The 25,177-nt window shown below is 35.1% G+C and overlaps 1 protein-coding gene across 1 annotated transcript in view; it reads left to right on the top strand.

The window, feature by feature from the left end:
- Positions 1 to 2,044: 2,044 nt before the first annotated feature.
- The window catches only part of LRRIQ1 (leucine rich repeats and IQ motif containing 1), a 106,116-nt gene continuing 82,983 nt past the window's right edge, over positions 2,045 to 25,177 (top strand). The window contains exons 1-11 of the mRNA XM_057429353.1: positions 2,045 to 2,179; positions 3,209 to 3,320; positions 3,921 to 4,015; positions 5,979 to 6,065; positions 6,238 to 7,437; positions 8,391 to 8,543; positions 11,237 to 11,387; positions 16,779 to 16,972; positions 17,746 to 17,873; positions 24,018 to 24,091; positions 24,368 to 24,461. Of these exons, the coding sequence (XP_057285336.1) occupies positions 2,051 to 2,179; positions 3,209 to 3,320; positions 3,921 to 4,015; positions 5,979 to 6,065; positions 6,238 to 7,437; positions 8,391 to 8,543; positions 11,237 to 11,387; positions 16,779 to 16,972; positions 17,746 to 17,873; positions 24,018 to 24,091; positions 24,368 to 24,461 (2,417 nt within the window). The 5' untranslated portion in view covers positions 2,045 to 2,050. The remainder of the gene's footprint in view (positions 2,180 to 3,208; positions 3,321 to 3,920; positions 4,016 to 5,978; positions 6,066 to 6,237; positions 7,438 to 8,390; positions 8,544 to 11,236; positions 11,388 to 16,778; positions 16,973 to 17,745; positions 17,874 to 24,017; positions 24,092 to 24,367; positions 24,462 to 25,177) is intronic.

The following is a 25,177-nucleotide window of genomic DNA, read 5'->3' as shown; positions in this document are numbered from 1 at the left end:
CTCCAGGTAGTTTATAAAGGAATAGCATTCAGAAGAGTTCAGAATCTTGCCTAACATTCTGCTGTTGCTTTTTCAATCAGATTCTGAAGTGTTCATGTTCCAAATCTCAATTATTTTTGAATCTTACAAAGTGAACATGGCCTTTGTTTGTCATTTAGATGGGTAGCTACAGAACAAAATCAAGGGTATACATGTAAATTATACAAAGCTGGTTAATGAACAAGCAAATGTAACAGATAATAACCCATGCCCTGTGGCAGGCTGCTAGAGATCGGAAAGTGCTTTAGGTTCTCAGGCACACTTTACATGTATTTCAGGGGCAGTTGCTGTGGGCAGCGTCTCTACTAGCCCTTCCATTGACTGAGCATCCACTTGCAATTAATGTTGATGGACATTTCTTGATTTAGTTTCATTTGAGAAGAATTAAACTTTTCACACTCTGTTATAGTCTGAAAAAAAAAAAAAAAGCAAACCATAACAACCCAAAACAAAACAAAACAAACAAAAAAAAAACAAAACAGAGGAAAAAAGTAAATAGGAGTCTTTCCAAGCTATGACAGGGCCCCAGCGTGTGATCACAGCAGGGATGCCTGGTGGGTTTTCATTTTTTATGCCTCTAGAGTTGTCCTGGCATAAAGGAAGCAAAATTGCAGAGGTTTAATGCATCTTTATATAGTTTATCTTTGGTTTGCTTTAATTATTTTTTCTGATTAGTTGCTGATTCAGATTTATTCTGAACACTACATTCCAGTTCACTGCTTATAATAAAAAAGCATTAAAAAGTAAAACAACGCACAAAAAAGGGTTGCGAGGTGCTTGGTCCCATAGAGCGGCCTTCGAGGGGCCGCCGCGCCACCGGCACAAAGCGCCACCTGCTGGCAGAGTTTGGATACTCCGGCTTGCCTTCCCAGCAGCGGCTTCCCGTTGCCTTGGCGACGCTTTGCGGTCAACAGGGTGGTAGAGGGATTCTCGTCGTCCCGCGAGGGCCTGACTAGGGGCGGTTGGGGGCTGCGGAGTTTCACGGCCGAGGGGTGGCCCGTCTCCGGAGTCAGCCAGGAAGGCGGACGCTTCGGTAGGAGCTCGGCTGAAGGAGGAGTGAGTAGCTGCACGGAGTAGACCGAGGAGACTGGAGGGCTATGGGCTCCCGAGAGGGAGGACTACAGCCCCCAGCACGCAACGCAGCTACTTTGCGGTCATTCCGGGAAGCGGCGGCGGGCGGGCATCCTCCCTACCGCCATGGCTTCTGGGAGGTGTAGTTCCTCTCAAGAAGGACCTTCTTTGTACTAAACTTTACATCTGGAGTGCGCTCTGCGTGTTCTTTCTCCTGTTCCAGGAGCCGGCGACGGACGAGGCTCGCTGGCTCTGATGGAGATGGTCTGGGCTGCCTCCCCTGCCCCCTGACTGGGGCTAGGAGTGAGGACTGGGGTGCGGGTTGCAGAGGGAGAGGGGGATAGCTGCGGACCCCTTCCCGTCCTGCCTGCATCCGTCTACAAGTCTTGTATGTACTTCTGTGGGTTAGTCTATTTCTCACTGCTTTTTCTGTATTCTTGCAACTTCATCGAATGCTTTCTGGGTTCTTAGTGTTATTTTGTAATTTTTAATATCAACTATATTTATATATATATTTAATTTGCAGCTATTAGGTTTGCGGGAAAAAAAAAGAAAAAAAACAAAAAACAAAAAAAACAAACAAACAAAAAAAAACCACAAACCTTTGTGAGGCTTAGATCGTAGCACTGATACTGTCCACTAGGAGTAGAGAGCAGGCAGACTTTTTTAATATACAAATTTAGTAACACCTGCAGAATTTCGAGGGGGCGGCTGAGAGGAGAGTCTCATCACAAACAGTTTTCTTATTTGCTTGCTAGTATGGAGTGAAGTTCTCAGAACAAACTTCTGCTGTTCCTTTCATGTTTTAAGCCAACTGTTCAGCAAACACAGCTAAGCTTATGCTAAAAAAGCATCGTCCTTATTTTGTTTCATGCAGTGCTGAAAGTTAGTATTTTCCTTGTGCAGATTTGAAAGCAGATAAGACACTGTGGAAAGTAAAATGTCAGAAGATACTGAGGGAATTGAAAAAGAAATAGAACTTGAATTAAGCAGAATCGTTGTTTCTTCCTTTGAAGCAGATGACCTTAACACAGAAGTATCAGACGGAGCTTTGAGAGACAGTGAGGCAGTAAGTATTCAATGCGCTAAAAATGCTTCTATTTCTGCTTGAAAGTAGTATGGGCATTGGAAAGCTAATCTAATGAATGTTTTTTTTTCCTGACATACCTAACCTGGGGATTTGTTCTGAAAAGTTGTGTCAGTAGTAAAGCTTCATGAAAAAAACTGTAACTTCCAATGGTGACAAGACAGTAAGATAGATGAATATCAGCATTCTGCTTAAGTGAGGAAATCAGACTCAGAGGTAACGTTTTGTTTTAGATCCTCTGAAGCAGGAATGTTTTATTAAAGTTGATGAGGTAGATTAAATCTGGATGAATAAAACAATGTTTGTACATTTAAATCTGTATTTAAATCTTACAAGATACTGTCTAATGTTTGAAGACTTCCTGTTATTAATTTAATATAATTTGATTGCTTAAGCCCTCTTTATTCTATGACTTCTTATTTTGGAAACATATTTTCTCTTGAAATCCAGTCATAGCAAAAGGATTGGTCTATAGGTTATTAGGGTAGATTGTACTGGTTGTGTGTGACTGTGTATCATATGTTTGATATGACATAAAGATCAGCAAAGGCATCAGTGATAATTATTTATGCACGCACATGGTGAATGCCAGCAATGCTTACCACAATTTACACATCTGAGAGAGGGCAGCCCATTTCCCCAAATCCTTGAGGTATTTGTTAATTTTTGTCTTAACCTTTTCCTTAATTTCTCGGTCCAACACAATTACACAGAAAATGTTAATTGTAACATGTTTATGAAGGTAGCGGAAGAGAAGTTGCTAAGATGTGTTCCAATCAAAATTTACTTAGAATGTAATTAAAAGTGAGAATTATTAATTGTTCAGTAGGTAATAAGATAGTGGAAACAGTGTAGTAATTGGGAACAATGTTGGTAGCCACTGCTACTAAATCTCCATCAATGCGTTATAGGTGAAGCCAAAATGAGTATTCTTGCATGTCAGGTATTTACCTCTGGTCATGACTGTGAGATGAAGATGCAGAATTTGTGTCAAATACTGTGTTTTTCTAGATTTCAGATGACTTGCCAGAATCAGTTATCTCCTATTTAAACTTCATAAAAAGCAGAAATCAAGATGCTGAAAAGTTTATACTGCAAGACTTAGAAGATGAAGAAACTGCAAGTACGTAAGCGTCACAGATAAAATATTTATGCACCTCATATTGCCAGTGGAAGTTAGACTAACAATCTGAAGCCAAGTTCAGAGTTTGTATGCCCAAGGAGCTGACATTGTCTGTTCCATTCCAGTTTTTCACATCATCTTGGGTTTCACGCTCATTTAGAGTAATGGTCTTTGTGAACAGGAGATTCAGTAATTGTCTATATATTTTTATATTTGAAGAAGGTTTCTTTTTATAATTTTGTTTGTTTTTTTGTAATGGGCACCTTCTCATTGTAGTTCTTTGGTTTTGACCTGTCTGATACAAGTTCTACTGTATTTTTCTACATGGAAAATGTTCTGCTGTGTTCTATGCTGTGGAATTCTCTTTCATATCCAATATCATTGTGTGTGTTCCAGATGCACGTATTTGCTGCTTTTCATGTACATAAATGACTCTTATATATACTAGAGTAAAATTTGGCTTATTTAAGAGTTTTAAAGGGAAATAATGTTTTATTTTACTTTAAAGAAATACAGTAGCAAAGCAATATCGAACAGAAGTGAGTACTGGCAAGGGATTTTATCTCTGTGTACTAAATTATATATTTATTTCTTCTTTAGGTAAGATTTATGGAGTAGTTTCTTACCATGCTTCAGATTACTTGGCAGAATTGGCTTCTGAATATTATGAAGATCCAGAACAATTTAAAAAAAAGGTATTCGCTATTTAAATAATATTTATAGTGAACAAAATTCTATTAATTAATCTTTACACTTGCTTTGTTGACCTCCTAAGGAGACCTATAGGTGTGTTCAGTTTTGTTTCTGTCAGACTAAGGTATTAAGATGAGTTTGTACATGCTGTTCTTTATAAACAGGTCATCAGCTGTAATACACCATATTTATAAGTTTTAAAATTTGGAATAAATTCTCTGTATCAGTAGTTGAGGTGCTCAGCACAAAAATCAGTAAGATGAATTAAAACTGAATAATCTTTATTGTTAATTATTTGCAGAATATTATCTCAATAGTATGATAACACTTTTAAAATTCTCTAATCTTTTAATCATGATTAGGAGGATGTGCTACTATTAGTCTTGCCCTTATATATTCCATTATTTTATAGAAAATTTAAAGAGAATCATGTCTGTAACTTTCATAATCAAGAGCTATCAATCTGGATTCTTTTACATTTTCATAGGATTTAACTGAATAACTTGCTGAAGTTTTTAGAAAAATATAAAACTGTATTGAATTTAATCACTTTTAATTTGTTGCCTGGCTTTTATTAGTATGCACTTTTTCAAACATGATTTTTTGTTCTCAGAACACCATTGTTTAGCACAATTAGTTTATGTGACTTCAGTTGCATTAGAAATATTAACATATGCCCCCAGCAGGTGATGAACAGGTGGTAAATGAGCAGGAATAAATTGCTTCTTGACAGTAAAGAACAATGAAAGAAACATAGCAATCTGCATGTCCATAGTACTACTTCCAAGTAGATTCCTTAAAAATTTACTTTGAAACAAGTTTTTCCCCTGTGTGCGTAACAGTATTAATGCATAAATATAGTGGTTAGTTCCAGAGAAAGGAAAACAAATCCCACATGCAAACCATTCATTTTTCTAAGTCAAAATATAAAATATATTAAAAAAACCCACATAGAAATATTATGTGTTTTGAGAAATGGTCCAATATATATTACTCTAGAAAACAGTATTTTGACTGATACATTTACATTATTCAACGTCTAAGGATTCCAGTCTCTGGACAAGGTGGGGCATATCCCCATTTAGACACTTTGGTAGTGTTGTCACTAGCACAGTCTTTTTGGAGGTGAGACATGGAGACCAACTTCCTCCTTTACAGAAGGATCTAGACATTTAGTCTCCTACTAGCTCAACAGTATACTTCTGAATATGCATGGAAAACAGTGCTTAGACACCTGGGAGACTTTATGCCCCAAGTTGGAAGTGCTAGTTTATTTATACTGGTTCCTTCATATCCTGGTGTATATTTGATTTGGCTGATACTGATTTATCTTGGTTCCACTAGAAGTTATGTGGTTCCGGATCAGCCTCTTTTTTTTAGATACTTACTGTCTGCTAATTTTCAGTCAGATGTAATTTTCAGATAATTCATACTTTTTTCTCACTGAGAATATGTTGGGCAAGGAGTGAAATGCTATTTATTTGCAAATAGTGAGAAAATAGACTTGAACTTTCATTTCTGTTGAGGAACAATTTCAGTGAAAAGAATTATTTAGCTTTACTGAACAGAATTCCGGTTTGAAAGATTTTAAGATCAACAGTGACATACCAGTGCAATTAAAGGAAGATTGTTCACACTACTTTCAGAGTGTTTTGGTTATGTTTCTATTATCTACCTGTACTTTGAACAGTTGTTTCACAAGCATAGTTTTCATCTTCAATAGTAGTACAGAATTCAGAGAGGAAGGTGGCAGTTGTTTGGGTCAGTACCAAGATGCTGATTCTGTGAAGGTACGCATCCTTCAGTACACAACCAAATCTTTGTTACGAGTGTAAGTGCCCAGTTGTTTATTTTATTCTTGCACATTTAGGCATTCATAAAAGTGCAAAGTCAAGAAGACGGGGGAGATAGGAGAGAGGGTGGTTTGTGATGTTCCAGGTTTTATGAAATATTCACTTAAGTTAATTTGTTGTGCAGAAACACCAAATTGCAATAGAAGATGAGTTATGGAAAGAAAAGAAAGCTTGGAGAGACAAAACGATGCAACATGAGGTAAGGTTCTACAATGAGGTTTTGTTGAAAGACTGTGAGGTTACTGTCATACCTTGTGGAATCAACGTTATTCTGAAACAGTTAATGCACCATATTTATTTATGATAAATATGTGTCAACACCTGTCACATTTTAAAAGTGTTTGAAGTCTATCCTTATTGTTTGGGCCTAGGAATTGATCATGAAGCTACAGTTGCAAATGGAAGATGAGAAAAATTCCTTGGAAAAGCAGAAAGCAAGACAACACCTGACAGAACAACAAAATACAGCAGCTGTGAAAATTCAAGCTAGATTTAGGTCATTTTTGGTCCATAAAAAATATGCTCCCATTTTAAAACAATGGAAAGATGAAATAAAAAAGAAGCAGAAAATACTAGAAGAAATAGAGAGAGAAGTGAAAGAAAAAGAGGAAAAAATGAAAATGCGAATGGCAGAAAATTGGCAAAAGAAAGAAGAATTAAAAAAGAGACAAGAACTTCTTGAAAGACAGGAATATTTGGAACAGGTGAGGAGATGTGAGGATTATGAGAAAAAGAAAGAAAGCCTGAGACTTAAAAGAGAAAAACAGTTGCAAATAAGAAGAGAAGATCAGAGAAAACTAGGAGAAAAAAAAGCAAAAGCTGTGATGAGTGAAAGCACAGAAGAGAAGAAAGGAAACATAAACAACCATAAGCAGACAGAAAATACAAAAGTAGTAAGAGAACAGGAGGAGGAAGAAGTAGAGGAAGAAGAAAAACAGGTTGAAATGATGGATGAAAAAACATATTGGATTATTCCAGCAGAAAGAACTTTGACTTCAACATCAAATATGCTAGGCTCTGAGAAGGAGCACTTTTTTCAAGTAAATAATGACAGCATATACAAAAATTCAGTAACACATGTAGGAGAAACTTACTCACAAACTAGAGATCTTAATAAAGCTTCAAATAATCATACTTCAAACAATGAATCTGTTAATTTTGGAACTAACAACATGGTAGAAAATAAGGCAAGCAATATATGCAGCAGTTCAGCAATCGTCCAACCAGATGATAGTGATAAAGAAGTCAAAGATCACGTTTCTCAGTCTGAAACAAGGAAGAAAACTGTGTTTCTAATGGAAGATGCTAATGAAGTCAGAGAGACTTCAGACAAAATTCAAGATTTAGCTGAGTGTTCCATTAGTATAATTCTTCCTGATGATATTGAAAAGAAGAGAATAAACTGGATGAACACATGTAAATCCTGGTCTAAAATACATGAAGAAAATCAAAGAAAGAAAGCAGCTGAAAAAAAACGAGCAAGGAAGAGTTCACTTAGCAAGATGCCTAAGATGACTCCATTAAGTACAGAAAAGATAATTCACAGTAGCCCTTGGTGTACTCTGAAGCAGGTAACTATACAGAGTATTTAGAATGAAATTGGAAGCTACAACATAGCTTTTTTATTATTATTTTATTTTTTTTTAATTCAGTATGTCAACAAATGGTTTTTTGGAAGAGGAGGAGATTATCACTGAGCAGGATCTTTGTGAGACTTCCTCTGCACAAGTGCAGAATAAGGGCAATGAGAATTTGCCTTTTTTTGAGACTTTTGAATGCCTGTAAGCATTGTGGAGCAGACTAGTGTGGTATTAGTCATCAGACAGTTGATAGTATCATAAGTCTATAAAAGGCAGGAGCACCTAGCTCCTATTTTCTGTTAAATTAATGTGTTTTTTGCCTTGGTATGAAGGTCTGCATTTCAGCTTCTGCTTATCTAGCCCCTTCAGAGTTTTGAGAAGAGTAGTCTCTTCCAGAACCAAGACATTGATGATCAGCTTATAGATAGTGGTTTTGCCATAAATAACATCTCTTGGTTCCCAACACCTACTTTTCTTTCCACTTACTAACTTATCACTGTATGCCTGTTCTGTGCTCTCATCTTGGTATCCAGTCTGATATGACTGCATATGCTTTTAGTCTGAACTATTTTTGTCTAGTTTTGTACAGTCACTTGTTATTTATGGTAGTGTGATGGGAAACAATTCAGACTATTGGTTGCTCTGTTTAGTGTTAATCTTCCACCCATTCAAATTTCATGTCATTAGTAAAGCACTGGTTTTATTTGTTATAAGGTAGATGTTAAAATCAATTGTTTTCTTTACATCTTCTCCCATTTAACAGATCAAACCCATCATTGTCATCCTTTTCTACATGAAAGGATTATCATTAGTTGCTTGCATTTTTCTAAAGTGTAAGTAGAATGTAGTTTGGTTCTTTTTAAAGAAAATAGCCATAATGTGATATTGTACAAGAATGTTCAATACACGCACAATTACTTTTATTTATCGATAAATTCATGTAGGTCACAACACTTACACTTGAAGATTTGCCAGCTTGTAGTCTCTCAACATTATCTGAGTGTTCAAATCTTCAATTTTTGACTCTGAGGCGCTGTGGACTAGTTGCACTGGAAGGACTAAGTAGCTGCAAAGACCTGAAGTATATCAATGTGGAGGTACTAAATGTGTTTGATTCTTTATAATAACCCAGGTAGAACTGCCAGTTCTTCTGCTTAGTTGGTTATACAGTTGTGTCCAACTGTGAATATATAGCTTTTATTGCCTTAAGAACATAGGAATGTCAACAAAATACTCTCAAATGTTAACAAAGTTATACCAGCAGATTTGCATTGCATATAAAAATTTGCATTGTACTAAAGCAACATCCTGCAGAAGAATCAAACTGTACTAATAAAAGTGCATGGTAGTATCAGTCTAGGATTAGCGTTAGTATGGCACACTGATAGATCTTCATTACCTTAGATTTATGAGTGGGCAGATTCTGCTCACCATAGCAGATGCTCAACTTAAGCAGAAATGGGTAGAAGGAAAAGTCCTTTGCAATACACACAGTGAATGTTAGTAAAATTATTCCCATATATACTCAAGGAACAGTATAGTGTGTTACACTAGAGGTATAATGTCTAGGTACTTCTACTGCAGTGTCTTACATGGCCTTGTAAATTTAATGACAAAGGAAAACTTTTTGCTCTGTGATGCATCTTAGTTCCAGAGCTTGACAATTTACATGAAGCAACTCTGTTCACATTTTTCATTTCATGTGCTTTAACAATACCAATTCAAAAGAAAGATAGTATGCCCTTATTTCCATAAGGAGATGGGAGACATGGTTACTTGGGACATGGAGAAGGCTGAGGTACCTAACGACTTTTTTGCCTCAGTCTTCACCAGGAAGTGCTCCAGCTGCACCACCCAAGTCATATAAGGCAAAGGCAAGGACTCAGATAATGAAGAACTGCCTACTGTAGAAGAAGATCAGGTTCAAGAATATCTAAAGAACCTGAAGGTGTCCAAGTCAATGGGACCTGATGAGATGCATCTGCAGGTCCTGAGGGAACGGGTGGATTAAGTGCCTAAGCTACTATGCATCATATTTGAGAAGTTATGGCAGTCCAGCAAAGTCCCCACTGACTGGAAAATGGGAAACATAGCTCCCATTTTTAAGAAGAAAAAAGACCCAAGCTGTGTGATGTGGTTGACATGCTGGAGGGAAGGATGCTGTCCAGAGGGATCTTGACATGCTTGAGATGGGCCCTTGCAAAGCTCATGAAGTTCAAAAAGGCCAAGTGCAAGGTCCTGCACCTGGGCTGGGGCGATCCCAAGCATAAATACAGTCTGGGTGGAGAAGGGGTTGAGGGTAGCCCTGTGGAGAAAGACTTGAGGCTGTTGGTTGATGAGAAACTCAACATGACCCGGCAGTAGGGCATGTTGAAATATCTGTATCTTTTTCTCAGTTTTCTTACCAATTATCAGGATTTGATAGTTTTGGGAATCTCAAAATACAAGAGCAAAATATCAGTATAAGGACATAATATCTGTGTCTCCAGCCTTCCTGAGATTGGTATTTTTATGTGATTTTTTTTGTTTTCTTTTAATCAAATATTGGCTGTCACAGAACAGTTTTGGGTTTGTGGCTTGTTTGGGTTTTTTGTGCTGTTTGTTTTTTTTTTTATTATTAATGTTTATTAATTTAAAATGTTATGCCTTTAAAAATACAGAGGATTGCCTCACTATGATATATAAGGATAATTTAGTTAAGGAAAAGACTCTTAGATACATTTTAAGTAGGCTTTATTAATAATTTAGTAATTATGCATGTTATTAAGTTCATACTTTTGCTGTGCCAGCTAATGTGGCAGTTGTCTTCTATTCAGCATTAATGAAGAAACAGCCTCTTTTGTCACAGTCCAAGATTGGTTCATGGATATTTCTCACATAGCTAAAGCAGCTGCCTCTGTTTCTCTTGGACATCCATTTCTACTTGATACTGCTCCTCATTTCTGTTGATACAAAAGCTAACATTTGAGCCATATCAGTTCTCTCCTTTAACTTACTGATGCAACTGAAGAGGCTGTCCAAGGGCAGGAATTAGTGTTATGGCTTCCAAAGGAAACCTGTAAGCATTTCTGCCTGCAGCTGAAGGCAGTGCCTAAATCCAGTCAGTTTGTTAATTCTGGAATAGGAATTAGACACTTTGGTTTAATAAGTATGTTGCAAAGGCAAGGAATTAAGGTTTGAGTATTTGCAGGTGAAAAACAGGAAAACAGCAACAGCAGCAAATAGTGAAATAAAAATTTGAGGAAGCATTATTAAAACGGTTTTGGGAAGGGGATGTTAAAAGAGCAAGATCTCTTGGGAGCAGAACTTTAGCTGAGAACAGTGTTAATGTTTGTGAACAAAATATTTCTAAATGCAGATTCTCACTCTTTGTTAATAGAGTCCAGCAAAGTCATAGCTGTTTTCGTTATTGTCTAATAAATATGATGGTTTCTATTCAGTTTTTAATTTAGTCTTCTAAAGGGATTTGGGAAACTGGGAAAGCATAAATAGAAAAGACCACTCTATCCTTAACTTCTCCTTACACTTTTTTGTACAACTTCTGGGCATTTTCAGAGCCAGAATGAAGTTTGAAATACATATTTGTTCTATTCCAGCAGGACACTAAAGACAGCTTCTGTGACTCATCAGTTTATTTTCTTAATGGGAAAAAATAGAGATGCCCTTACTCCTAGCTAGAAGTTTAGGATAAAAATAAGCTATGATGACCTTCTTAATTCTGATGACCTAGACTTAATTCTGACGTTTCACTTCAGATGCTTTTTAAGATTCTCATTTTCCTTTATTGCAGGAAAACAACATTCACATAATTGACTGTGAAAATCTAGAAAATCTTAGTATTCTTATTCTGAGTAAGAACCATCTTTCATCAGTTTTTGGCTTAGATGACTGCATAAATCTTCAAAATCTTGAACTTTCCTACAACAGAATCACTCGGATTGGTAAGAAAATTAATGAAAAGTTATTCCAAATTGTATGACAATGCTTGTGCTGTTTATATTCAGTTATACCTCACTTGGATTCAGGGCCAGCGAGCTGCTAAAAGAGGATGACAAAAGAGGCTTAGAACAGACCTGCACTTTAAAGCATACTCAACTTCACATTTGTAGTATGGCTTAGCTACTGCTGTGTGTTACTTCTACCAGTTTGTGTCACTATTGTCAGTCAAAGAGAACTAAAAATCTTTCTGCAAAGGCACCTAAGATTACCTGCATTATCTCAGTTGGAATATGTGAGTAGGCTGAGTTCAGTTTATCTACAGAAACAATATAAAGCCTAGACTTGCAACTGCAAAGAATTACAGTGTGTTCTTTACTGACACAGTAAGTAGTTGTATAGAAACCATATTATCTAGTTATTATTATTCCACTCTGCCTCTTCATTACTACTCATTGCCCCAAAGCTGGAAAAAAAGAATGAGTTTCAGGTAGAATCATAGAATCATAGAGTAGTTAAGGTTGGAAAGGACCTTAAGATCATCATTTAGGCACAGCAGGTGTGCCAACCCCTATTGTTTCTACAAAGGTAGTTATATTTGTCAGGCCCAACAATTGGCAGGCAACAGGTGTACCTTTAGCAGTCAACTGGTTAGAATTTATATGTACCCAGACCACACAAACAATGCATCAATACATGAAATCTTTCTGCCAAGAGATAGATGTTTTCTCTTGGCCAGCAAGGCATTTTTCATTACCTCTCTGCTTGTACTGCTACTTGGACTATAAAGTGCCTAAGGTGCAGAGTGTGTCTCAGCTTCTGGCAAGTTGTTTGTTTTTTTTTTTTTATTGCAGTGAGTTTTGTTATGTAAATTTCATATAAATGTAAGCAGTATCCAGAGCCTTTTCTACTGACAAATGTTCAGGAAAGTGTAGCATGGTGAAAATAACAGAGAGCTTAGCTGTATGTAAGTGGTGAAGACAGTTTTTTGATTTTAAAATTATGTATGCCCATGCTAAATCTAAAGATGTTACTGGGAAAGACTGCAGAACTGGGAATGGAAAAGATACAAGGAGATTCTGATTTTGATCAACATGACCCAGCAATGTGCACTTGCAGTCCAGAAAGCAAACTGTATCATGGGCTGCATCAAAAGGAGCATGATTAGCAAGTCAAGGGATGTAATTCTTCCCATCTGCTCCACTCCTGTGAGACGCCACCTGGAGTACTGCATTCAGCTCCAGGGCTACCAGTGTAACAGTGATATGGACCTGCTCAAGTGAGTCTAGAGGAGGGCCACAAATACGACCAAAGGACTGAAGCACCTCCCCTGTGAAGATGGGGTGAAAGAATTGGGCTTGTCAAGCCTGGAGAAGAGAAGGCTCCAGAGAGGCCTTTTAACAGTCTTCCAGTACATAAAAGGGGTCTACAAGAAAGCTAGAGAGGGACTTTATACAAGAGCATGTACTAATAGGACGAGGGGCAATGGCTTTAAAGTAAAAGAAGGTAGCTTTAGATGAGATACTAGGAAGAAGTTCTTTACTCTGAGGGTGTTGAGGCACTGGAATAGGCTTCTCCAAGAAGCTGTGGCTGCTCCATCCCTGAAATTGTTTAAGGCCAGACTGAATGGGGCTTTGAGAAACCTGGTCGAGTGGAAGGAAGATGTCCCTGCCCCTGTCAAAGAGGACTGGAACTAGGTGGTCTTTAAGATCCCTTCCAACTCCAACCATTCTATGATTCTGTGATATTTTCTTTTTTTTTCTAATTGATTTAATTTTCTTTAAAGTACATGGCCATACTTTATTTTCCTGCGGCCCAGCAGGAAAATAATATAAAACAGTTATTCAGCTGATAGATGAAACACTTTCACATAAGACATTTATATAATTAAATGGTTTACACTGTTAAAAAAAAAACACAACCTGAAACAGTATGAACATGGATAATGCAATTGCATGACAGACAAGAAGGGCATAGCAAACAGGAAATGGGAAAGCTAAAAAAAAAAGAACTATCTCTAGATTTAGAGGTTTTAATGCTGATATTTTTAATATTTTTTGCTTATATGTGCAAATTTGGAATGTTACTATTTATGAACTGAGTTTATAATACGTGAGAATAAAGGTGCTGGAATATCAGTGCTAACTGTAAAAGCATATCAGGACCCTAATAAGAAAAAGTCGAATAAACTGGTTAAAGAGGCTTCACCTATATCCTTGTGGCCAATAATGCTGAATAACACTCTTCTTCAGGTTTGTTTCATTTGATAGATATGTTTGAAAGATTCCTGACATAGTATTAGTAGATGACATATAGAAATATGGCATCTATGGGGAATGTATGTGGAATGTACAGGCGAAGTGGTGTGAAATCCTCTCATACTTTTCTGTTTTGTTCAGTGTGCTGCCATGTTTACTGAGTCTCTAATAGTATGGGTGGGTAAATAACTGTTCACAAAAATCTGCTTGGAATCCATCTTTTTCCTCTCCAGAATTGCTTTGAGGATGTCTGGTTAAAACATCCTCATTATAAAATATAGTACAGGATTTGTTTCATACAATAACATATTGATTGTAAGTAGTCACATAGAATACACAGAAATGGATTTATGGGTTTTAAGAAGTTAATGTATCCTTCCTATCCGATCTTGGAAGATGTCCCTTAGCATTTTGGAAGCTGCAGTACTGCTTTTTAACGAAAGCTGTGGTCTTTTTCCTAAGATGTAAGGCTTATTTATGTTTGCAGTGCTTCTGTTTCAATAACTTACTGTAGAAAACTTCAAGCATACTAAGATTTTTTTTTTTCTCTCATTAAAATACAGCATCAGTAGAGGAAAAATTAGCTGCCAGAAAAGCCTTAAAAATAACAGTAAAAGTATGAGAAATGTCTCAATTATGCTTTTCCATTTAAGAATGCACGATCACAAATTAAGTAATTGTGTCAGTAACAGAACTGTGAAGTTCAGTGTGTATGTTTGTACTTGGAAGATGAATGCATTACCTTCTTACACAAAAAGTAGTATTTTGACTTGAGTCATAGAATACACTTTTGTAGGGTGTCTGTGTGGTCAAAGTGTGTTGGTTAAAATTCTGGCAATGCTCAGAATAGCAGTGCATAACCATGGATAGCTGTAAATGCTTTGGACCTGGTCTTTTTAAGAAAGCCCCTTAAGAAAGGGTTTTTTAACCAGACACCTTTCAGATTTATTTGGTGTTTTTTTGTTGTTGTTGTTTGGGGTTTTTTTTTTGCATGTTCACTGTCAGCTTTCACTCCTCTCTTATCATTCATCTTTGTCACATGTAGATGTTATTTAAGAACTGCATTGATAGCTAAGATAGAGTCTCTAGCTAACAGACTCTGGCTGCACTTTCAAATTGCTAAGAGCTACTTCTGTAAAGGTTTTCCACAAATTTTGCTGAAACCATATGTTTTTCAACAGAATGCATTTTTCCAAATACTGATGTATTGGTTGCATCATATGTAAAACAGAAATATCTTCTGGAAATATGCAGAAGACTTTCATGCTTATTTTTAATTTTGCATGTTCGCAGAAGAAACATTAAAATGCCATCTGTTTGTATTACATTATTCTCTCTTGTGTATGTTTCTGCTGGACTGCATTTGATAGTTCCAGAATAGATTGTGATCCTATTGTATGTAGCCTTGGCATGTCTGTTCTGGATGACATTTGGTCTAATTAAATGAGACAGATGAGGAAGAGATGTAAAAAAGTGCTTTCTGCAGCATGCAAAATAGGAGATTTTCAGATCGAGTATTAACTCATTGCCTTTTCTTACTGCGTGTGCAGTCTTTTCTCTCTGTCCCGCCCAAGACCAACTCAGTGCTTTTAAAGTTTTTACTGCTATGTTCATAACTTAACGGTGGAGTTTTAATGACTGCTCTTGTAGCAAATTGTTATTGAAACCGCTAGATGGTGCTGGTTCCTTTTTATTTTTAACGTAGAGTAAAAATAATGGACCAGGATCTTCCAGTGAGGATAGTATGTCATGGGCATGTTTGAAATTCTTTCAGAATAATTAAAGATTTGTATATTTATTTCATAAAGCATAGTTTTGAAGTTACAGTATAAGACATTTGGTTTAGATTTAGGATTGCATCTCTTCAATATCAGGTGACTATGTTATTTCTATTAGGTGCTTCCCATTTTTAAATTACTGTGATTCAAAGGCCTGTATTTGGGTATTTCTAAACATACTGTTAGTCTTCGCATTTCATTCTTTACCTTTGTTTTCTCCTTATCATTCATTTTCTCTTTTGGTTCCTCTTCTGTATTCTCGGTAATCTGTGGTGTGAACTGGTCTCTGGTCTCATAATCAAGTTTGTTCTCAGAGGACAATCACAAAGACATTCACCTCTGTAAAGCTCATCCGACTTACTTTTAGGGACTTGGGAAGTCTTGAGTGAGATGAAAATGTGATAAAGTATGATTTAATATAATAAATATGTAAAAAGTGTATAAATAATCCTTTAAAGAAAGCAAAGTAAATTCAGAATTCCTTATTTTAGATATGTTTTGTAAAAGTTGTCCCTTCAAAGGAGTTTTACTACAGATACACAGAAAAACTGCCTGGACTTGTAGCAAGCCGGATGCATCAGTATCATTGCAGAACATCTTGCATATGTAACACCATGGAAAGACAGTGTGATTTTGCCATTTTAAGAACATGATTCAGGAAGAATTCTGTGGAAGAAACAGACAGTGACAGGAACCTTTTCCTTTATATCTTTTTAGGGTAGAGATTGTACGCATTCTTGCTTGGTGAGAGTGTAATGGCTATAGAAGTATAGGCTTATATTTAAAGGCACCAAACATTTTTTATGAGTTTCTTCATTAAAAATGTTTTATGACATATTCCTTAAGCAAGATGCACTTTAATAAAGATGGTGCTGTCTTAAGTTTTAACACAATTTGTTCTCAACTTGCTAATAGCTTGAAAAAAACTCCACTTTTAAAAATGAAATCATGAAAATTAAATTTTAAGCATAAAAACTGTTCTCATTTGAGGGGTGATTTTAAGAGGGCTGTTAGCATTTCAGAGAGCCCATAGTTTATAAGTACCAGTTATGAAGTGTTTAATGCATATTAAGTGTAGTTTATCACTAAAAGAATGTTCTGTTTCAACAGAAGTGCTAAAGGGATTATGAGCTGGTTTTATTGCTTGGTTAACAGGTTCAGAAATTTTTGAAATACACATGTTGTATATTTGATCAGGTAAAAATACAGAAATTATTTTAAAACCTTATATAGGACTAATATTAATTGTTACTATAGGTAATATAAATACATTGAAAGTTCAGAGGTTTCTTAGTACTTGAAAACCAACAGGTTTTTATTTCATTATGGTTTGATTTAGATAAAATCTTCTAACTTTCAGGTGGTCTGGAGTCACTGAAAAATCTTCAGCAATTAATTGTGGACCATAATCAGTTAATCAGCACAAAGGGTCTTTATGAGGCACCTACTCTCATTCACCTAGACTGCTCTTTCAATCATCTCACACAAGTTGAAGGCATTGAGAATTGTGGCCTACTTCAAATTCTGAAGTTGCAAGGCAATAACCTCCAGGAGGTAAAAGCTTTGGATTCAGTGGCTGTTTGCATACACTTATGTTGACAGTCATGTTTTTCGGAATGCTGATCATGTGCACATTGCTTGCTGTGGGATGCTTTGTGCTCTTGAGTGGTTTGGGTTTTTTTTTCACTATTAGAGTGAGATTTTTCAAAGGTACAAATGGCTCGCAATTAATAACTTCTTGCTCTCAAGTCCTTGAAAAGTTTGCCCTTCAGAAATTATATTTCTGCCCTCTGTTTATAGCATCCAGTCTTCAGTTTATATTATTTGATGCTGACTCTTTGTTTAAAATGTAACTGAATATTATTATCATAGTTCAGGCTGATTTGATGTATGCTGATCCTCCAAAAGTTGAAATTTGTGCTGCAGCATTTCCATTTAAAAATAGAAAGTAGTTTGTTAACTACACTTAGTTGTATTTACTAACAGTGATTCTCTTATGAATCTGAGAGAGGAAAATCACTGTCAATAAGCAGCAAATAAGTGCATGAACAAAATAATGAGACTGTGGCTCTTGTTTTTTCATTGGCTTTTTTTTTTTTTAATATTGACTTTTCAGACTAGGTAGAAGGCATAAAAAATACTTACAACCTGATATGCAGAAATCTTGTGTGACAACTGGTACATACATAATAAGGAAATGATACATATATCAAAAATCTGGGGTTTGCTTGTATTTAGTAATGATTTATGAAAAGCATCTGGTAAGCATTCCACTGTTGTTTCTCTAATTTATATTAATTTTAAATAACCATCTCTTTTCTGTTTAGTTTCCAAGACTGGAAAATCATGTTCTCCTTAGAGAACTATATTTGGATGACAATAGCTTTTCTGCTATGAGAATGCTTTCTTTGTACTGGTTGCCTCTATTGCAGATTCTTTTGCTGTCTCAAAATAGGTAAGCAAGTATCATTCTTTCACTTACAGAAGTGGCAGAGGGACATTTACTAACGTAACACTTCTCTGAAAAGTAAAATTCTCAGTGTGATTAAAATATCACTGTGTTTTCTAGATACTTGTTGAAAATATGTGGTTGACAAGTAATGACACTGGCTACCTTTAGCTAAGAAAATTTAAAAAAGCATTAACTATTAAAAGTATTTTTTCTATAAGATGTGATATGAAAATAATTTTTGAGCATTGTGGCAGTATTAAAACCATGGTGTTTCTTTTTTTATTTTCTTTTTTTTTTTTCCTTTCTTTAGCAATTGTGTCTAGAGTATGTCTGTCAAACTTTGTATTTCACAGCTAGCTTATTCAAAACAGACTTTGCAGGCTATGTTAAGTGTAACTGCTAGAGTTAGAAATGACAGAAAAGAATGGTTTTTATTCTGCATGCATATGTTAATGCCCTCCAAAATGAGCATATTTGCTTTAATTTTTCACTGTTATGGTTCAGTTTGAAAGGTGTAAAATAAAAAAGAAGGATCAAGACAATCATCATAAGACTAGATCATGCACTTAAGTACTCTGTAATTAGCTTTCTGTTCATTTTCTAAGCTAATCTGTACATCTCTAAAGTTAGAATGACCAGATATTCAGAAGTCAAAAATTTAATTTCCCTACCCCCTTTTTCTCAATTTAAATTCTGCTAAAAAAATAAGGAACACATTATAATTTCCATGTTATTAATAAAATTAATTTTATTAATTTAAAAACATTTTTCTATACTGTGACCATTTCGCTCTGAACAAGATTGATCTCACCTAAACAAACAGAATATACTTTGCTACACATAATATACGCAATATACACTTTGAAGTAATCACATTACTCTCCTGTTAGTGAAGAGGAGATACTTTTAGAGTGGGATTCATCTGCCATTTTTAGTCATTTGCTTTGAGGCTAATCATATCCTACAAGTCCCTCTTCATCTTCACTGACTATTAACAGTCAAAATGACCAGCTCCTATGTTGGTGTCTACAGTTGAACAAATTAATCTCATCTCATCCTATGTGACATTTAGTTCAGCAGTCAACTGTATCTGGGAGCCTGTGGGATAAAAGATCTGCAAGACTGAGTCTTGTTATTATAAGGCACTTCCTTCATGGAAAATGAATACTATTTGAGCGCATACAACCTATATTTTTTAATAACTTTTTAGATTGTTTTCATATCATCTCTAATGAAGTGGTGTGCATATAAGTTCTTAGATGTAAATATAGCACCTAGTTATATTTGCAGAATCTACTCTTCAAGTTGGTCTTTTAGGTTTGTTATTTTTTTGTTTTGTTCTTTTATTAATTATTCTATAGTTTGGAAAAAAAATGCTTTCTGCTTGTGATTAACAGGGGCATTACTTGTTAAGTGTTAGATTCTGAATCAAACAAATTGATTTAATTCCTGTTCTTCAGTTTATTTATTTTTTTTTCCTTATCCTAATCAGCTTTTTTTTTTAAAATGCAGTAATGTAGCTCTATCTTTGTGTAGTTTCTTCCTCTTCATACCATAAGTTTTTTGTTAACATTAAGATGTAGCTATGATGTGTGTAATAAAAAGTGCAAAACTGCTTGAAGACCTCATGTGCCTGCTAGGCAGAGAAAAAACAGGAGCACGGTCTCAGCCATAGGTTGAATGCAGCCTCTGGATCTAGGTTGTGGTGGACTGCCTGCATATATGTACCTTATGTCACTCACCTATCCCATAATCTTACAATTTTTAATGTTCCTTGTAGTGCTTGTTATGTTTTTCCAATGGTCAAGCTGAAATGCAGTGTTTGATCCACTGAGCTGGACTGGGAGAAAACACATATTTTTGCAGCAGCAAACTGAATGTGCTGAAAATAAACACATACTTCCTCCCCAAGCAATTCTCTTTCTTTCCTTGATGTGTCTGTAGTTTATCTCAAAACTTTGTGACAAACGGTACAAGATAGCCTTAAATATGTATTAAAAGCCTTAAAATTCCTGGCGTTTCAGTAGCATGCTCTGTTACACTCACTTTATGTGCACTTATAAGCAGCTCCATATGTGTGCTAAAGCATAAGTAACTCGTTCTATAGGAACAGTGAATGTAATGGAGTAAGCTGTTGAAAGAAAAGCTGTTTCTTTACTTTTATCCTACAGCTAGTGCAATTTTGTGAATTTTTTTCAAGTGTGCACTGAGCGCCATTTCCTTTCTACTGATTCAGGAAGACCATATAATGGTAATGCTGTGAATCTGTATTCTTTCACAAAGTGAAGTACTGTGAAAAGAAAATTCTTACACTAATTTTCAGGATTTTTTTATTCCTGAGGTGCTTTGCCTGCATCGTAAACCAGAAATTGCCAAAGATAAAACTCAAAATAATAAATGCTTTAAACCTGGAATCTAGCAGAAAGGAGCTATAATAGAACAGGTAGTGATGAACTCCTTCAAATATAAAAAATGGCAGCTATTTCACCACTGCTGCTTTTATTATTTTACTGTGGCTTTCAAATACAAAGCATATACTTCTCAATATGCAGTTGACCAAAACCAGTGATGAATATCCTCTTGACTTGGTTGTTGGAGAATTGGGACTATGGATATCGATGGTCTATTTTATCACAGCTGAAATCACAATTATTAAGTCAGTTTAAAAAGGGAACATTTTCCTTTTTCTTCTTTTGTCGATAAAGATTTAGGAGTAGGAAAGAAAAAGCTTTCCCCTGTGACTAAAATAAATACATATTTAACATGTATTTCAAGTTCACATGGTATTTATATTTACATTTAATTCCACTTGATTATGTAGCTTACTTGTAAATGTCTTTTTCATTTAGAAGTTTTACAGTGAGGCACTAAATCAGTCTGCTGTTCAGGTAGCTATTGCTTCTGGGGGCTTTTTGGACAACATCAAAATAGAGAAAGCTATCTGTCTTAAAATTTCTGTTTTAATATGGCAATAATATGGAAAAGCCTTTTTTTGCTATTGCTTGTTTTTCATGAAGATAACCTACCTGTGCTAGCAAAAGTTTTCATATTTAAAAAAAATACCGTCATCTTGCAAAAATTCCTTTTTTGGGGGAAGCTGACTTGGCCAGAATCAAATTCTTTATGAAAATGTTGCTGTCATGTTTTTGCAACTAGATGCATACTATTCCTAAAATTTTTATAATAGAAATGCTAAAAACTTGGCTTAATGCTAAAAACTTGGCTTAATTCTTAGTATGTATTATTCTCCGTACTTCAATATATATGGTATCTATGTTTTTAACCTAATTTCTCAGACATAAGAGTTGAACTCCCTGTCATTGCAAGCCATCATATTTTTAGAATTTGACCTCTTTTACAGAGTTGCTGTAATAAATTTAAATATCAGTGGATGTTGAAATAAGCTAGTCATGAAAAAGTTATATTTGCAGATAGTGGGGGGGGTTTCCCCATCCCTTCCTTACCAGTGTAGATTATTTTTGATCACTTTCAGTAATTCTTTGCCAGTAATAAATTTAGCTCTAAGTATATGGCAGTACAGTTGAGGTAAGTGCCTACTAGAATATTCAAGAAACAGGTGGCTGACATATTTCCTACATTATATTTGATTACTACTTATAAATATGGTAAATATTGTAAATTAAAAGATTTCTATTTTTAAAGAATGAGGCAGAAATGTGGGGTTTACTAAACTTCAGATTAGTATAAATTTATTTTTAATTATTTAGCCTTTCTTCCTGATAACTTCTCATTATCTAGATGATAATTTTGCTGGGAAAAATGATGTACAGCAGGATTTGGACCATCCTGAGCAGTAACTGCTGGTCGCATTCAGAAAAGCAATCTTTATTTTGTTTGATGCATACATGCAACTAGTCTCTTAAATCTTGTTTTTTAACCTAGAATTTCTCTGGCTATCTGTGTCTTGTCCTGCTACAGACTTAAATGGGAGCAGAAAGAGGAAACTATAGTTTCTTTTTTGTGAATATCTTTTTCTTTCGTGTCTTCTTTGTAATTTATCTCTCTCTTATGCCCAGGGCTAATGTGACAAGGTCAAGTAGTATTAAGTTTTCAGTAATGTCCTTTGTCTTTCTGGTTTGAATTTTCTTAGGAAAAAAAATTAACAAAGAACATCAGCAAAAGGAAAGCTATAGAATGACGGGGAAACATTTTAACTCTCATAGTGCCAATGGCAGGCAAGGATAGTCCAGTAGACATTTTCTAATTCACCACAGCATATACTGATAAAGATCTAGAGAACTCAGTCACTGTAAATGAAAAAATGCAGCATTATCTTTCATCCTTTGTGCAAAGTATGACATTTATTTTCCTGGGTATTTCTGAATATGTGACTCTATAATCTGAATCATGGATTTTCAGTCTTTGCAGCCATACTGTTAGCCATTAATATCTATGATGGTATTTGTTACAAATATTAAACATATTTATGTACTATTGACTGGTCATGAGAATCTAAAAGACTGGTATTTGCAGGACTGCATACAGTTCTACATAAAGCTGCATGCTTTTTTAGAGTTAATACTTCTTCATATTTATTTGATTCCATGGAAAACTGGCAGGGAGGTAGTAGAACTAAATAGGACTAGAAGCAGAACAACTTTACAGTATGGTTCGAGAAACAAATGGAAGTATACTGAAACATACTCAATTGCTTTAAATCTGTTTCTCTGCATTTACTACTAAAATGTTATGTTGTTTTATAGAAATACTCATCAACGGAATGTGGAATATTTTAATTTTTTTTTTTTTTTGCGTAAAGTCAAATGTTCAACAAGATTAAAGAATCTACAACCAACATTTGGTCCCAAATTTGTGTACCAGAGTTAAATCCAGCTCTGTCTTTAAGTTGTAGTGCCTGTGCTGAAATACAACATAGCCGCACATTTCAGCAACAAATAAGTATTTTTGACTCTGACCACTTGTATGTTTGTGGAGAAAATGGGTTTTTCTTTTTGCATGTTTATGTTTCGGACCATAACAATTCTGATTTATAGCTCTCAGAATCACTATAACCCTCAGAAAATACTGTTTTTCATGAAAATGTGTGTGTCACAAAATAGACACATTGCTATCGACGTTACCTTTCTCTTATTATGCTCAGGCCTTGTCCTTACAAGGATGAAAGATGTAACCTAAGTGTGTATTTTTTTTTTTTAAAAGATAGTTAATATAGTACTTGCTTATATATAAACATTCTAGTTTTAGTTGACGGCTGGTTTTTCATATTTAACATAAATCAAAATAAATGTTTAAATCTGAAAAGTAATATTTGCAAATAGCCTGGCAGTTGACCAACCCATTCAACATTCCTTATTAGTTGCACCAGTGCAAGTTTGTAAGTAAAAAAACCTTGTTTTAATAGTAGTGATAATAGACACCTTGCAGTCCAAAATCCTTTGTACAGATGAATATAAGCTCAGTTTCCTTACGTTTAACTTTCAATAAAATTTTTGAAGACAAGTGGAAATTTTGTCATGGCTTTACTCGTGCTTTGCTGCTTTGTTGCACAAGAAAAGCAATTTCATAACTGTCTGTATAATAGGCATCTATTTGACACTGTCTGACAGTAGTAGTAAGACAGAGAAAGTACGAAAAATACATTACAGAACAGTGCAGTCATGACTTGTAATACAACTATGACAACGATGAAGTTAGGTTTAGGATCTAGTCAGTAATGATGAGTGGAGAAGAGAAACAAGCTGACAAGAAGTTTGAGCAATGGGACATGTAGGAAAAGGAAAGAGAAAAGCAGATTTTATTTCCTCTCCAGACTCAAGGTCTTCTGTTAGTTTCACTGTAGTTACGGAACCTAAAGAAGCCAATTGAGTTGTCTAAATTTTACAAGACTTCAGATCAGCTGTAAATGCATGAAACAGAATAAAATTTTTACCAACTAAACAAAACCAATAATGAGCAAGTATTAAAAACAGAGCTAATGACAAGACTAAGAAATGCTTTCAAGTTAAAATTTCAGTAATTAGTTCTAGCACCTTGGATAGCTAAATGAGTATTTTTTCTATGTAAATAAGCAAATTGTCATGACTATAAAACATCCTGGTCACCTTCTGTTTATGAACTGATGTTTTATTTAATTGAAAACCCAAAACCTTTCTGTTTTGTTCTTAGATTAACTGAGCTTGTGCCTTTGAATTCATTTTTATCTTTGGAAAAGCTGGATATCAAAAATAACTGCTTGTCAGGTGAGTTGTATAAAAAATACCCATAAACCCCCATCCAAACAAAACTTTCTTAAATAAATTCTTACTTGAATTTTATTGTTCCTATCTGAGACATTTATACAGAAAACATATGAATTTTCCATACATGTATGTTACAGATAATAATTATAACTATACTATATAGGAAGCGGAATTGCTTGTAGTACTTCATGATTTTGGTACAGTTGACTTTCATGTAAGATTTAAATGGTTCTGCATTCAAATTTTAATTTCATTTTCTTTCCTGCTACAATACAGACCTTGAAAGTGTCATTTCATGGTTAAGTGGCTGTCAAAAGCTAAAGGAGTTGTCACTCAGTGGAAATCCTCTTCTTCAAGAAAGAAATTGGAGGTAAGAAACTGATTTGCTAAATCAAAAAAAATCAAAATCAGCCAAAACCTAGGTGTATATACATATTGCTCATCAACCAAAATCAGCCAAAAACTTACGTAAAAACTAGAAATGAGGAAATATGAACACTATGATAATTTGGAAGAGAATTATATGAAAACAACAAAGAAAATTCAATTCTGTGATCTTTATTTTCTAAGAATTTCAGTTTGTGGTTTTGCTTAAACAAAAATCTTGATGTTTGACCTAACACTTGGAACCTTATTAATAAGCAGTTTGTGCTGAAACTCGACAGTGGTCTCTCTATTCTGTTTAACTGTTATTCTGAATGTGTATTTGTAACTGCTTCTTTGTCCATTGATCACAATATCTTCCTTCTAGGCAAGAATTGTTCCCCTTTACTGACAAGTTTACCACCTTTGGTAACTTCAACTTTCTGGCCGGTGTTTTGTCTGACTTCATTACCCTGTTTTACATTTCATTAAAATTTCTGCACAAAGACATGACTATCCACTCAACCTTTTTCTTCTTCTATCTGCACTATTTAAGAACTTTATTTTATCTTGATTATCAGTGGTCTTATACTGCTTACTTGCCCTTCTTATAACCATCAGCTTCTTATTATCACAAAGCTTCATAGAGTATTTCTTTTTCTGGTTTTTTTTTTTTTTTTCATTTATTCCCTTCCATCACTTCATCCATTCACTGCTTAACCG

Source organism: Pezoporus wallicus, unplaced genomic scaffold, assembly GCF_028554395.1.
Source record: "Pezoporus wallicus isolate ANWC-B61680 ecotype Strahan unplaced genomic scaffold, APGP_CSIRO_Pwel_v1 contig_5069, whole genome shotgun sequence".
Classification (NCBI taxonomy): Eukaryota; Metazoa; Chordata; class Aves; order Psittaciformes; family Psittacidae; genus Pezoporus; species Pezoporus wallicus.
This window is presented reverse-complemented; position numbering and strand designations above follow the sequence as displayed.